Source organism: Trachymyrmex septentrionalis, unplaced genomic scaffold (assembly GCF_001594115.1).
Source record: "Trachymyrmex septentrionalis isolate Tsep2-gDNA-1 unplaced genomic scaffold, Tsep1.0 scaffold16, whole genome shotgun sequence".
In the NCBI taxonomy this organism is placed as follows: Eukaryota; Metazoa; Arthropoda; class Insecta; order Hymenoptera; family Formicidae; genus Trachymyrmex; species Trachymyrmex septentrionalis.
In genome coordinates, this window is record NW_017304758.1 from 4,715,622 (window position 1) to 4,728,298 (window position 12,677).

At 38.9% G+C, this 12,677-nt stretch overlaps 1 protein-coding gene across 1 annotated transcript; it reads left to right on the forward strand.

The window, feature by feature from the left end:
* Window positions 1-334: 334 nt before the first annotated feature.
* LOC108746069 (probable serine/threonine-protein kinase DDB_G0277071) lies at window positions 335-1,735 on the forward strand. Its single transcript, XM_018482593.1, has 2 exons — window positions 335-1,416; window positions 1,453-1,735. The coding sequence occupies exons 1-2, from the start codon at window positions 1,277-1,279 to the stop codon at window positions 1,724-1,726; spliced, it is 414 nt and encodes a 137-aa protein (XP_018338095.1). The 5' UTR covers window positions 335-1,276; the 3' UTR covers window positions 1,727-1,735.
* The last annotated feature ends 10,942 nt before the right edge of the window (window positions 1,736-12,677 follow it).

Genomic DNA, 12,677 nt, shown 5'->3' on the forward strand with positions numbered 1-12,677 from the left:
GGGGGGGGGGAGGAGACGCCAACTATAGAACGGCGATACGAATCGGAGCGACACGCAAAGATCGTCACACGCACACGACCCTGACCCTCGCGCTTTATCCCGAACGACGATCTTCGGAGCGATTTCTGCGTGAATTTCAGATCGCGCGGTATGCTGTATAGGCATTTGTAGACCGGAGGAACTCATTTCCCGCCGTCGCGTCGCGCGAATTGCGATTTACGAGCCGCGCGACGTCGATCCGTTCGCAAGAGGAGGCGAATTTCCTGTTCGTCGCTAGGAGGATGAAAAAGAGAAATGGGAGAAGGGAAAAAGATCCGCGGATGAAAGAAAGAAAGAAAAGAAAAAAAAATGCGAATGCACGGCGGGCGGCGTGCGGTCGGTACGGTCCTGGCTCGATCTCGTGCTGTCAGTGCGCGACAGTGCGCCGGACGCTCGCTTGACTTAGGGAGTGCCCGTGCCGATGCAAAGTGTAAGTGAAGTGGCCTACAGACCTACATTTGTCTAACGTTCCATTTTTTTTCACGGGCCGACGGGAACGAGAGGTTAACGAATACCTCCGCTCTTTTCTTCGGTAAAACGTAGCGTGTGCGTGTACCTGCGATGCCGCCGTCCCGTGATATACCAACGTTCGACTGACGAGACGGACGAGAGAAAGAAAGAAAGAGAGAGAGAGAGTGACTGAGAGAGATAGGTAGATAAGTAGACAAAGATAGAGAGAGAGAGGGAGAGAGAGCGGCCGGGAACGAGCGAGCGAGTGAACCGTAGCGGTGCGGTGGTGCAGGTTCGGTACGTCTCGGACACTGCGCTCTGACCAGTGTGTACTCGTGAAAGGAGATAGAGTGAGAGGGGAGAGAGAGAGAGAGAGAGAGAACTCGTGAGCGTGCGCGAGAGTGACGGAGAAGAGTGGCAGAGACGTGAGAGTGAGAGAGTATGATAGGAGAGCGTACGAGAGCGAAAGCGAGTGTACGAGACGTCGGCGGGAGGGAGGGCGGAAAAGAGTAAAAGATAGAAAGAGAGAGGGAGAGAGAGTGAGTGTGGAAAAAAGAGGGAACGGAGTGCACGTTACCGCGAAGAGAGAGAGAGAGAGAGAGAGAGAGAGAGAGAGAGAGAGAGAGAGAGAGAGCGCAAAAGGGAGTAGGTACGTAAAAGAGTGTAGGTGTTCTTCCTAGGAGAAGTGCGTGCGCTCACGGGAACAACGTGCAAGAGAAGTGGAGGGAATCCTGCCTGTCCGTTTGTCTATCTGTCCGTCTAACCGCCGGGACGCGCGAGGCCCGGAATGGCTGCGAGGACAGGGGAGGGCGAGGGTGAGAGCCCCGCGACAGTCTTCGACAACAATGCCGGCATCGTGACGACGGCGGGTTCCCTCGCGGAATCATCCACGTCGTCTTCGTCCTCCTCCTCCGCTACCGCAGCCGCAACCGCCGCCGCCACCGCTGCTGCCGTCGCCGCCGTCGCCGCCGCCGCGGTGCCAACGGTGATCCTGACAGAGAGTACCGCTACGAGCGCCGGTAGTCTGCCCTTGGGATCTCAACAACAAGGCAACCTGCATCAAGTACATCAACAACAACAACAACAACAGTCGCGACAGAGAGATTGTCTGATTGCCGATGTACCCGTCAATGATGTCGCAGGTAACCTCAATGACTCGCTCTTCAAGTCTTTGTTGTCGCTAATGTGCCGCTTGCCAACCCCTCTTCTCCCTTCCCTTCTCCTTTCTCTTTCCTAACTTCGCTCTCACATCGTCTTTCTCTCTCTCATGTTTCTCGTTTCCCTCTTTCTTTCTTTCCGTCTCTTCTATCTCTCTTCTTCTCTTTCTCCTCCTCCTCCTTCTCCCCTCCTCGTGTCTCGAATCCTCTGTCGTCTGTTGCATCTCGCGCGCGCGCGCGCGCGCGCACTGATGCCGCGTGGATTCTCTGGAGCCACTTCCGAATTCGCGGGACTCTCTTTGTTTTCATCGACGTAGGCTACAGAGAACGAAAGCCGAGATAGTTTCCTCGTGAATAACTAAAACTCGGGAGAACAAGAAACGAGACTGAATATAATAATAACAAAAAAATGAATAAATTTTAAATTATATAAAAATGACAAGGGTATCGAAGAGCCAACCACAGAACCTGTTGCGTAGATTAATTTATATTCTATCAATAATCACACGGGGCTGTTTTATTCGAATCCTAATCTCGTAAATTCAAACTGTTGACATGTTTCGGGCTACTTGCGTACGAGCCGTCTGCTCGGAGGGGGGATAAATTTAATTGTAAATAAGACTTCTCAAAGTAAAGCTGCGCCCAGAATAATTTAGAGCCGCTCGCAGCACCTGACGGTTGGAAGACTCAGGTGTTGGAGGGATCTGGTTGTGCTGACAAATGGAAATTTAAGAAAAGTTAAATTTGTCATACAATTCGCTTAACGTGCACTTGCTCGCGTGCGATACGCGATTCCCCCAAGCCCAAGTGCGTTTTGATCGCGATCACTGTGTCACGTGGACCAGCGGCTCGCGGGGAGCCCGCGTAGAGACAACGGGTCACTCCGCGTTCCTGATTTAGTGCCGACTTTTGCGCAGCGATGTTGTAGTGGCGCAACAGACGTTCCGGAGCGAAATTCCGAAGTCGAGTCGCGCGCGAAGTCTCTGTCTGTCCGTCTGTCTGTCATCGTCTCGAATTTAGAACAGACAGCCTTCAAGTAGCTTCTTTATGAATGCCGCTGGTTGCAGCATACTCCTCCCCCCTCCCGACCCTTCGCGAGCAAAATAGCGGTTCGTCGAAACGAGATTCGGCCGCCTTTATTTACGTCGACGTTCCCTCCCCGGCTTCCGTCTTTTTCTCCTTTTTCGCCTCTACTCCCTCTCTACTCCTTTTCCGTTTCTCTTCCTTTCCCTCTCTTCCGTCACGACACGAGAAACTGCGAGGGTGAATTTTTCTCGAGCGATTTCCGCGGACTTACAGCGAATTCGGTAACTTGCATTACACCAGGGTTGCTAAAACATGTTTCAAGTTATTTCAAACACACTTAATAGACGTTTTTAACATGTTTTGAACATGTTTTTGTTATCTTTTTTTTTTTTTGTAATACTGCTTTGTAATACTTTAAAGCGTGTGCGAAGCATTAAAAATATATTTGGACAAAACATTAATGTTTTGTTCTTTAAAAAGATATTATCTTGTTAACCTTGCATTACACTAGATTAGTGGATACTAAGAGCTGCTATTCGTGAAATTGGCAAAGTCAAGCGCAAAAGCATATGAATATTTTAAACGATTAAATGGTGAAAAATGACTTTGTTATCATTTAATGGAGTGCACATATATTATTTCATTGTCAGAGTTAATTATATTGCATTCAGATACTTTATACGAAGCAGCCTTCAACGTACCGATCCAGCGTAGTGCGAGTGATCGAATTTTTGTCATAAGTTTCCGTAAGTGACTCTCTGTCCTCTTTCTGCCTTCTTTTCATTCTATTTCCCCTTTTTTCTTTCTCTCGCTCCCCTCATCTGTACATCGCTTTTTTCCTCACTCTCTGCATTTATTCGAGACGAGTCGGCGGTGTTACGCGAAGCTCGTTTGCAAAAACTCCACTAAATCAACTTAAGCGGAGTAGACTGGGGCAAGTGGCAAGCCGGGTTTCGATTAATGTAAAAGAAATACAGGTGCTAGATAAAGCGACGAGCGTGGAGAGAAACGAAGGTGGTTTTATTGTGGCCTTCCTACAAATAAATAATTATTAAAAGGACATAATAAATATTCAAAATTTGATGATGTTTTTGTCGAATCCATAAAAATTATCAATAAATTTCTCAAACCAAGTTTTTGTTTTAATATTTGCCCCTCTTCCACTTGTCCCAGTTCATCCGTCCATTCGTATAGTCACTCCGAACCTCTGCTCTACCTCAGCGAAATCTAATTGATAAGTTGCGTGTTCTTGGCTATTCTTACTTTACTATTGCTCTGTATGCTTTTTAAAAGAGCTTATTACACGTATTTCTAATTCGATTATATGACGAAAGGAAAATATTTTTTTTTCACGTTAATCTCTTCTGTCACTAATAACTTTTACGTGTGTAATCGGGCAATATGAAGTACATCTTGTACGAACAAATACGTAAATGAGAAATTTCGAATTCGTGAAGTATCAGCGATTGTACGTACGCCATTGTAACGTAAGTACTGCTGCAAATTAAAAAAACGTTTTACCTGTACAACTAATTAAAAGAATTAGCTAAAGAAAGTCAATATAAGTCAAAGCAACAACAAAATTTGATTCAAGTCGTGAATACGTCTTGAAACCAGCTGCGAAAAAGACCAAATAATTTCCATTGCGTATTCAGGAATGAGCACATTTTGCTGCGATTTTAGGTAAATAACTTTTTTTAAACGAGTAAGTAGATAAAAACTTATTAGTATTATGGTATGAGATGATTTATTAGTATTCTACTGCTTCTCCTCAAAGTTATTATACAAATGCAGCCACAACGTAATGGCATTCCAGACACATTTTTGCATTACAAACTGATAAACGAAAATACAAAAAATAAAATAAAAATAGAACTGCACTCCTAATCTATTCTAAAGATAGAATCACACGATGCTCGATTTCTTGAATGATAAGCATGCCATGCATGCATGCACACATGCATGTTACTACACGGAGAGAAATTTTTCCTAAGAGTTTACTGAAAATATAATAGTCGTGGGACAACATTGTATTTCGAGGAATTAAAATCTCTCTCATTCATTAATAAAATTACAATAAAATAAGTTTGATTAATTTTACTAAACTGCATGGGAAAAAAATCTTTAAAATATTGTATTGTACCACACTATTATATTTTTAGGGTAAATTTTAAAGATAAAATTCTCTCTGTGTTATGCTTGCTTTGATGCATACGGTCTGACATTTGACAATAAATATGAAATTATTATTGTTTCTTTTGATTGGTGCATGCAAGGAAATAAGTTGTGAAGTAATCCATAATAAATATAAAAATCATATATATACAACATGCAGCGCTCAATCCATGAATGAATTCTAGCATACATCAGAGCAAACATGACTGTATGCACATTATCATTTAAGCAATCGAGCATTATGTGATTCCATCTTAACCTTATCTATGCACACATCGCTGCTTCTATTTATAATAATGGATTTCTTATTCTATCCTATAAGATAAGATAATAACGCATTTCCTATCATATTCTATTCTAAATAAACTTATTAGTATATATATATGGATGAAAAAAATTTAATTTATAATACTTTATTATCTAAATGCTTCCTTAAATTTGCAATTAAGTTTTACACAACGCGATTTTAAGATCTTAACTTTATGAGAATTAAGGCAAACAAAAAAATTAAAAATTAAATAATTTTAATTCAAAATTAAATAATAAACCAAGAAAAAAAAATTGTGTTTAAATTTTACACTGACACTTAGACACGTAATAATAGAACAATCTATGAAATTTTTATATTTTTGGTAATGCTCAGAAATATCTGATACATGCATCCTTAAATGCTGAAGGAAATCAACGGACTCCGCGAAGACGTGCCGGATGAGAACTCGTAGTTGAATCTGCTCGCATAAAATTTGCATGTGATTTCGACATACGAATTAAAGTGGATAATTAAATGTCACGGAGGCGTCGGACGTGCAGCTCGCTCCACTTTTCGCGCAGTATGCTTCCGTTTTTTGCGATTACTGCCAAATGCAGATGGTTGCTTTCGAATCGTGAAAATAATCCAATTTATCAACGATATATTCATTGCTGTGGATAAAATTCGTGTAATATCCATGTAACGTTAAAAAAACATTCAGCCAAAAGGTTAAACATAAAGTTCTCACTTTCAAAATTCATATGTATATTAAACATATTACATGACACTTCTATCATTTTTCTAAAAATTATTTTCTCAGGCGAAAAATAACATAAAATAACGTTTTTTTTCTTTATTGGATAATAGACAGTGTTAATAAATATTTCCGAGAACAGCTATTAAATTTAATATCACGTAGTGATCTGAAAAACTCGAAATCAATGATTAGAATGTTTCTAATTACTCCGCGTACAGTTGGCGCAGAATTTGTCGAAATGCTTTTATACATTCGCAGTCGTAATTCATGAAGCAGACATTTTGGTACTCATGTTACATATTATTATCCGCGACGCGCAGCAAAGACCATTAACGCTTAACTTTCTGTTACGACTGCGTTGGCTAAGTAATTTATAACCGGAGCGCCAATTGTATGTCTCTCACGTGGCTGTTAATGACGTGACACCTGCCGCTATGATCGCCGAACCATACCCGGAATTGTTGGCACGCGAGATCGCCGCTCGTTTCCGGTAACGATGATGAACATACGACGGCAAACGACAAACACTGAGTTGCGAAGCTTGCTCGTGTCTGGATTTTCAGATAATTTTACAAAGTTCTCAGGGCCCGTAAATATATCTCATATCTCTATACGCTTAATCGAAATCTATGAAGTAGATTACGTATACAAATCACACATATAATCGCTAGATGTATACATTTTTCTAATAATATAAATCATATTTATTCTCTATTTTTATGCACACACGTAAAAAGTCTTGTACTTGCATTCTCGCGTGCTTAAACGTCAAGCAACTTGACGTTTAATTGTATTTATATTATATCCAAAGTACTATCTTATAACGTTACGCAGTTGTGCAAAATAAAAGGAATGGGGAACAGAGAATAAAAATTTCAATCCATCAGAAAGTGTATTCCACAGTACATATTAGGTGTAGTAAAAAGTCATCGCGTTTTTTTAAAAGACATCTATCAGTAAAAACCGCAATTACTTTCTTACCAACAATATAAATATATCTTAATAGAGTAAAGTTTCAGCTTTAAAAATCTCTTTTTTAAATTATACGATACGACAATTTTTAATGGAGTTATGAGCAATTAAAGTCAAAATAATTCTTTTATTTAATCCGCGATAACTCAGTAATCAAAAGTCGTAGGCATATTAAAAAAAAACGATTTTGTAGGAAAAGTATCAAGCTTTCACGATAGGTAATCGAAAATTTTCTCAAATTCGTTTTGGACACGTTACAAATCCACAAAGTGAGAAGAAAATTTTTCGTCTTTTTCAGCTCGTAGTTTTTGGTATGTAAAAATTATCAAACTCATATAAACTTAAAAAATGTGATAAGCTTTTAAAAGTAGAGATTTCAAGCTTTAAAACCCTTTTTTTAAATTTGAATTTCATTCATTATTGACGAAGATATTGTATATACAACTTTGAGCTAAAAAATACGCGATGACTTTTTACTACACCTAATACTTTCTGATGGACTGAAATTCTTATTTTCTGTTCCTTCTACGTGCACATCTCCTGAAAATGTCTAAACTTGATAATTACGCGAAAAGAAAAAAAAATCGATCTTATTTTATGAATATCACACCTGAATGTATTCTCGCGATTTTCTTATCAAACTGCATATCCTTTTTCGGATGGAGTGTGAAACACAATCGACCACTTGACTAACAGCACGAGTGTCGCGAGACGAGTATCGCGATAGATAACGTAGGAAGTGACATAAAATTATCAGCAGGAAGTATCGCGCACTGTTTCGCTCCTGCAAATTTGATAATAACGCGCGTGAGATTCCACCATCGGAGATATTCCGGTCGCAATTTTACAATTGCCACGCATATACGAAGGACGGCTTAATTTTGATACCGTCGATTTAACACGAATGTAAATCCGTCATTATTGCTCACTGAATAAAGATTGTTTTCGAATAGATCGTGTAACGTTGATAATGATCAAATAGAAAACGATTAGAACTGACATTTAATAGGATACAATGCTTTAATATGGAGCGTTTGATAGTTAATATGCATACCGGTTTATCAATATGGAAATTAATTGTATTTTCATGTATATCTGGACTTATACCTATGTCTAATTAGTATCTTGATGTATAATTGTACATGAATTTAAATATAGCTTGTGAGAGTGCAGAAATTGAAAAAATGGCAGTGAATTTTTAAAGGATTAGTCTATTTTTTGTTTGGAAATTCTGGTAAATAAATTTAAATTTCTAAAAAATAAATAAAATACAATCCGATTTCTATAATAGTACAAATTCAGTGTTAAAACTTTCACAAGTATGTAAGAATTTTTATTATGTACTACTTATGCGTTAGTGCTTCCAACCAAATTTGCTGTATAATTTTTATATCGGTAATTATATTTTTCGAAACTACTGGAAAAAATGCAGGTTATTTTGGCACAGATAAAATTGTTTAATACGTGTATATCAATTGAAGAAATTATATAATTGAGCAAATTATTAGAGAAAAAGATGGTAATTCTACTTTGCTTCTTTTCCTAAATTTAATTTTAAATTATAATAAAATCTATAAGATTACAAACATCTTATTTAATCTTACATTTAATGTAAAACACTTGAAAAAGAAGACAGTTTAAAAATAAGAGAAGTTATTTAAATGAAAAAAGCCATTATAACTTAAATAATATTTAGTGATAAAATGTAGGATAAAGTGGGATCTCTCAAGTGTTTTTACAGAATCTGATTCTTCAAGTCTATTTGAACTTCCCATGCTTGAATTCGTAGAAAATTCTGATTATATTGAGATATCAAGTTTAAAAGTTTTCCCTCGTGAATATTTTTTGTATCTGTTCAGTCCCGCTTCGAGCAGATATCTCTATAAGAACTTAAAATCATTTTTAAATAATACCACAAAAATTTTTAACGAAAAACAATGCAATGCAGTCTGCCCGGAGCTTACAATATCCGCTTATTATTATGGAGTTTTAATATTAATAAAATTTGAGAAATTCAATTATTATTTTAGTAAAAAACTATATACAAAAATAATATATTGCATTTGCCTTTTTTTAGCGAACACAATAAGTTTTTGAAAAATGGAACTGATACAATAGAAGTGCCAATCGTTCCTCAAAAATTTCCCCAGAAAAGACTCATAAATTTATGACAGGTCATCATTAATATGACCTGTCAAACGAGAGGCGGCTAACTTTCAAGTTTTTCGCTCATTCAGTTCTTTTTTTGTATTTTTTTTTTTTTTTTGTGTATTTCGTATGTAACTGCCGCGTTTTCGTATCTTACGGACCATTCAGTCTCTTCTACCGTCATCATGAGAACTGCTTCATATTTGTCCTCGTTGTATTTCGATGCGATTGTTTACGGTTTTTTCGTTCGGTGATATATTGGACACATCCCATTTTTCGTGTTACGACGAAAAAAGGGAAACAAAGCTTCCGTTGTGCTTCCGTCACGAAATTTGGCGCGTGGCAAGTCACGAAAATCAATGGAATTTCCGGTACAAAAATAGAATGAGAAAGACAAAGGGACGGATGTCATACATTGTAAATAAGGATATATCAGCGTCTACCTGCTGCGTCAAAAGGTACACTTGTTGCGCATTTTTCTCGAACGACACACGCCTTCGCGATAATCATGATATTGTGCACCTCGATAAATCACGATTATGTGTGCTCAGTCAGGGGCAGGAAAACCATCCCCTACCTTTGACACGCATGAAGAACGGAGGAGGGAGAGGCATAAGGGAAAACTTCACGTCTCTCCGATGAGGGCAAATTGAAACTGCTCGAAATCGGATGTTGTGCATACACACAAAGTGACGGTCGCACTTTCACTTCGTTATTGCGTAACAACAGGGATGAAGATTTGGTTACGGTCGTGTAACAACATGAGAGATTGCTCAATTGTCTCTCAAACATTTTATCACTGTCAAGCGGCGTACAATTTTCTATACAATTTTTATGGCGTAAAACTTAAGCTTAAGCCCCAAGTCGTAAGAAATTGACGTATGTAGTATCGTAGTCGATTATTCTCCTCGCATTCGGCTGTAATCTGTAATTGATTAATTTTTTATGATTCCAAACTTACGTTTTACGCCTTGAAATCTCACTGTAGATACGCTTTGCGATAACAATTATGTTATCTTTCGTCGTACAGAGAATCGTTAGACAAACGCAATTTTATCACTTAAAATTACAAAATTTCTAGAACTGGGAAGAGGCGAGACATCGCGCGTTTTCCACGTACTTTTCGATTTTTATCTGCATTTTAGGTTCTGCATCCGATTCGAACGAATCCGCTTTTAATACGATGCTTCAAAGAACACATATCACGGACACGTGGCGAGAGTAATTCGTTTGGTGTGAAAGTTACTCTGCTGTAACAATGTAAGATTGAGAATTTCATTCGAACATCCGCACGAGAAAATACTCATTGTTAGCTTTGTCTTCAGCATTTTGTGGCAGCATGTGAAAATAGGGGTCACACGTGTCTGACATGTGTCGGTTTTCGAAGGTTAACTACGCGCTTCTTGAGCTCCGTAGAAGACGTCCGTGTTTAGAATTCTCGCGGATGTTCTCGCGTGTTAGACGTGTGGAAAGGAACACTGATGCACGTTCGATGCAACAATATTGGGAAGGGCACGATGGAAGGTGTCTTTGACGAGCGTTCTGATAAGGCAGACATTGATAAGGCATCACTCGCAGATGGAACGATAATTCATAGAACAAAACGCTTTCTCTTTTTTTATTCGATGTGTTTTCAGAAATAGTTAGCTTAACAATGGGCACGCGTCTCTCTCTTTATCCTTTTGTTTTCTTTCTTGTCTCGTTAATCCTTTGCTTCTACGTCATTTCTCTGTATTAGTTCCGGTTAATTTTTTATCGGTTACCTCACTGTTTGCCTTTAATATAACACTATTGTCAAATGGCACTATAAATATAGGTCGTTTTACAGTCTCCTGACAGTTCGTCACAGGTATAACGAGGAAAAAGATATCTCTCCTATCTCGTTTGTTCCATGTTAGCTATTGTTATTACCTTTGCTGTCCCAATTCTTTCAGCAGGAAACGACCAAAGGAACCCGATCGAATTTCAATTGAACTTTTGTTTGATTCTTATATACTTTTTACAGGTATTGCTGAGAGATGACAGACAGATTACGTATGAATATCTCAGTCATAGAATGTTTCGTACAGTGGAAGCTTCAGGTTACTTTTCAAGCATTACAATTTTCCTTCATACAAAAAGTTTGCTCAAAGAGCAGAATCGTTCTGAGTTATCCCCTGCAAAGATTTCTATCTAGATTTTTGGCAAATTGCAGATTTGTAAAATAAAGAAATATCTGTACAATAAGGAAATATAAGGCCGGTTACGGTTCTATTTTTTTAGTCAATCACGATACAGCGATGGTGGGTTAACTGCAACGTAATTGGCGAAAATGGAATCGACAATCGTAACCGGTAACCTGTAGGGTGATAACTTGAATAGAAGTGAATTTAAAAATCGATAAAGTAGAAAACACAAATTTCAAGACTTGTTAAATCGGACTTTACATATTTATTTCGCTTAATGTTTAATTATCTCGAAGACGGAGCTTTACTTGCTCAACGCTGAAGTACCAGAAAAACGGCCTCGTGTTTGATCCAATCATAGGGGCGGAAAAAAAAAAAACAAAGAACGAAGAAAACGAAATGCTTAGGTCGGCTATATTCCGCCTTCTTTCTGTTTGGCGTAGGTAATAATTAGGGAGGATAAAACAACCGTCTCTTAATCCGCACGTATGTGATTAAAAGAAATGAGTCGTCCGTGCGTCTCTCGTCGTTTCCGCCAATTTTAACGCGCGCGAAAGGATCGATCCTCCCTCTCCGCCTCCTTCCCTCTTTCCACGAATTTCTTTTTCCCCCGTAAGCGTACGTACCTCCAGATCGGTGTGTAGCCGGGGCGCGTAAACGACGTGTCTCCTACACGCGCGGTTTTTATGGCATCGCGCACACGCGTTTACCACCCACGCCGTTAAAGACGATGGGGCCGTTTCTCCTCCGTCGCGGCCGCTATTGAATCGCTTGACCCACTTTGATAAACTCGCATCGGAATAACTCAATAGTACCGTGTCGTGAGTCGGCGACAGTAATTATTATTCAACGTCTCCCCCCTCCCCCCACTCCCCCCCTCCGGGCCGCACGCCGTTCCGCGGTACACAAATGCTCATCTACGCGCATCAATTTATCTATTGTAGATAGATAGATAGATACTCTCGTGCTCAGGGTGCACTTGACATGGCTCGTCGTTGAACCTCGCGTAATTAAACGCGACACGGTCGCGATTATTTTTCGCAACGATACGAAGCGCGGACGCGTAGCCAGTTTCCGCGCACAATCTTCGCACGCGAAAGAGAAGATTATTGGAAATTATACTGGAAAACGAAATTTTTTATGTCGCCGCTCTTTCTCTTGTTGACTTCTCGATCTTTCACGAGTCTCGATACTTCGATTCGCAGTCGCCTCAAAGATAACGTATGATGTTTTCCTTAATTGGTGATATGCTTTCCAGCATTGAAAAGAGAAGCGTTGAATTTTAAGATACTAAGATGTTACGATTTTGTATACATTTTTTTTAAACCTTTCAAGATGTTTTGTTTTAAACTTTTTCAATAAACGAAATACTACGTGTTCGGAAAACACTGTGTATATTAATTAAGTCCAAACACGTAGTGTTTTGTTTATGGAAAAAGTTTTAAACTAAAATATTTTTAAGTGTTTAAAAAATGGAGACAAGAACAAAAAATTTCGATATCTTAAAATGAAACGCTTCTTTTTTTTTTTTTTTTTTT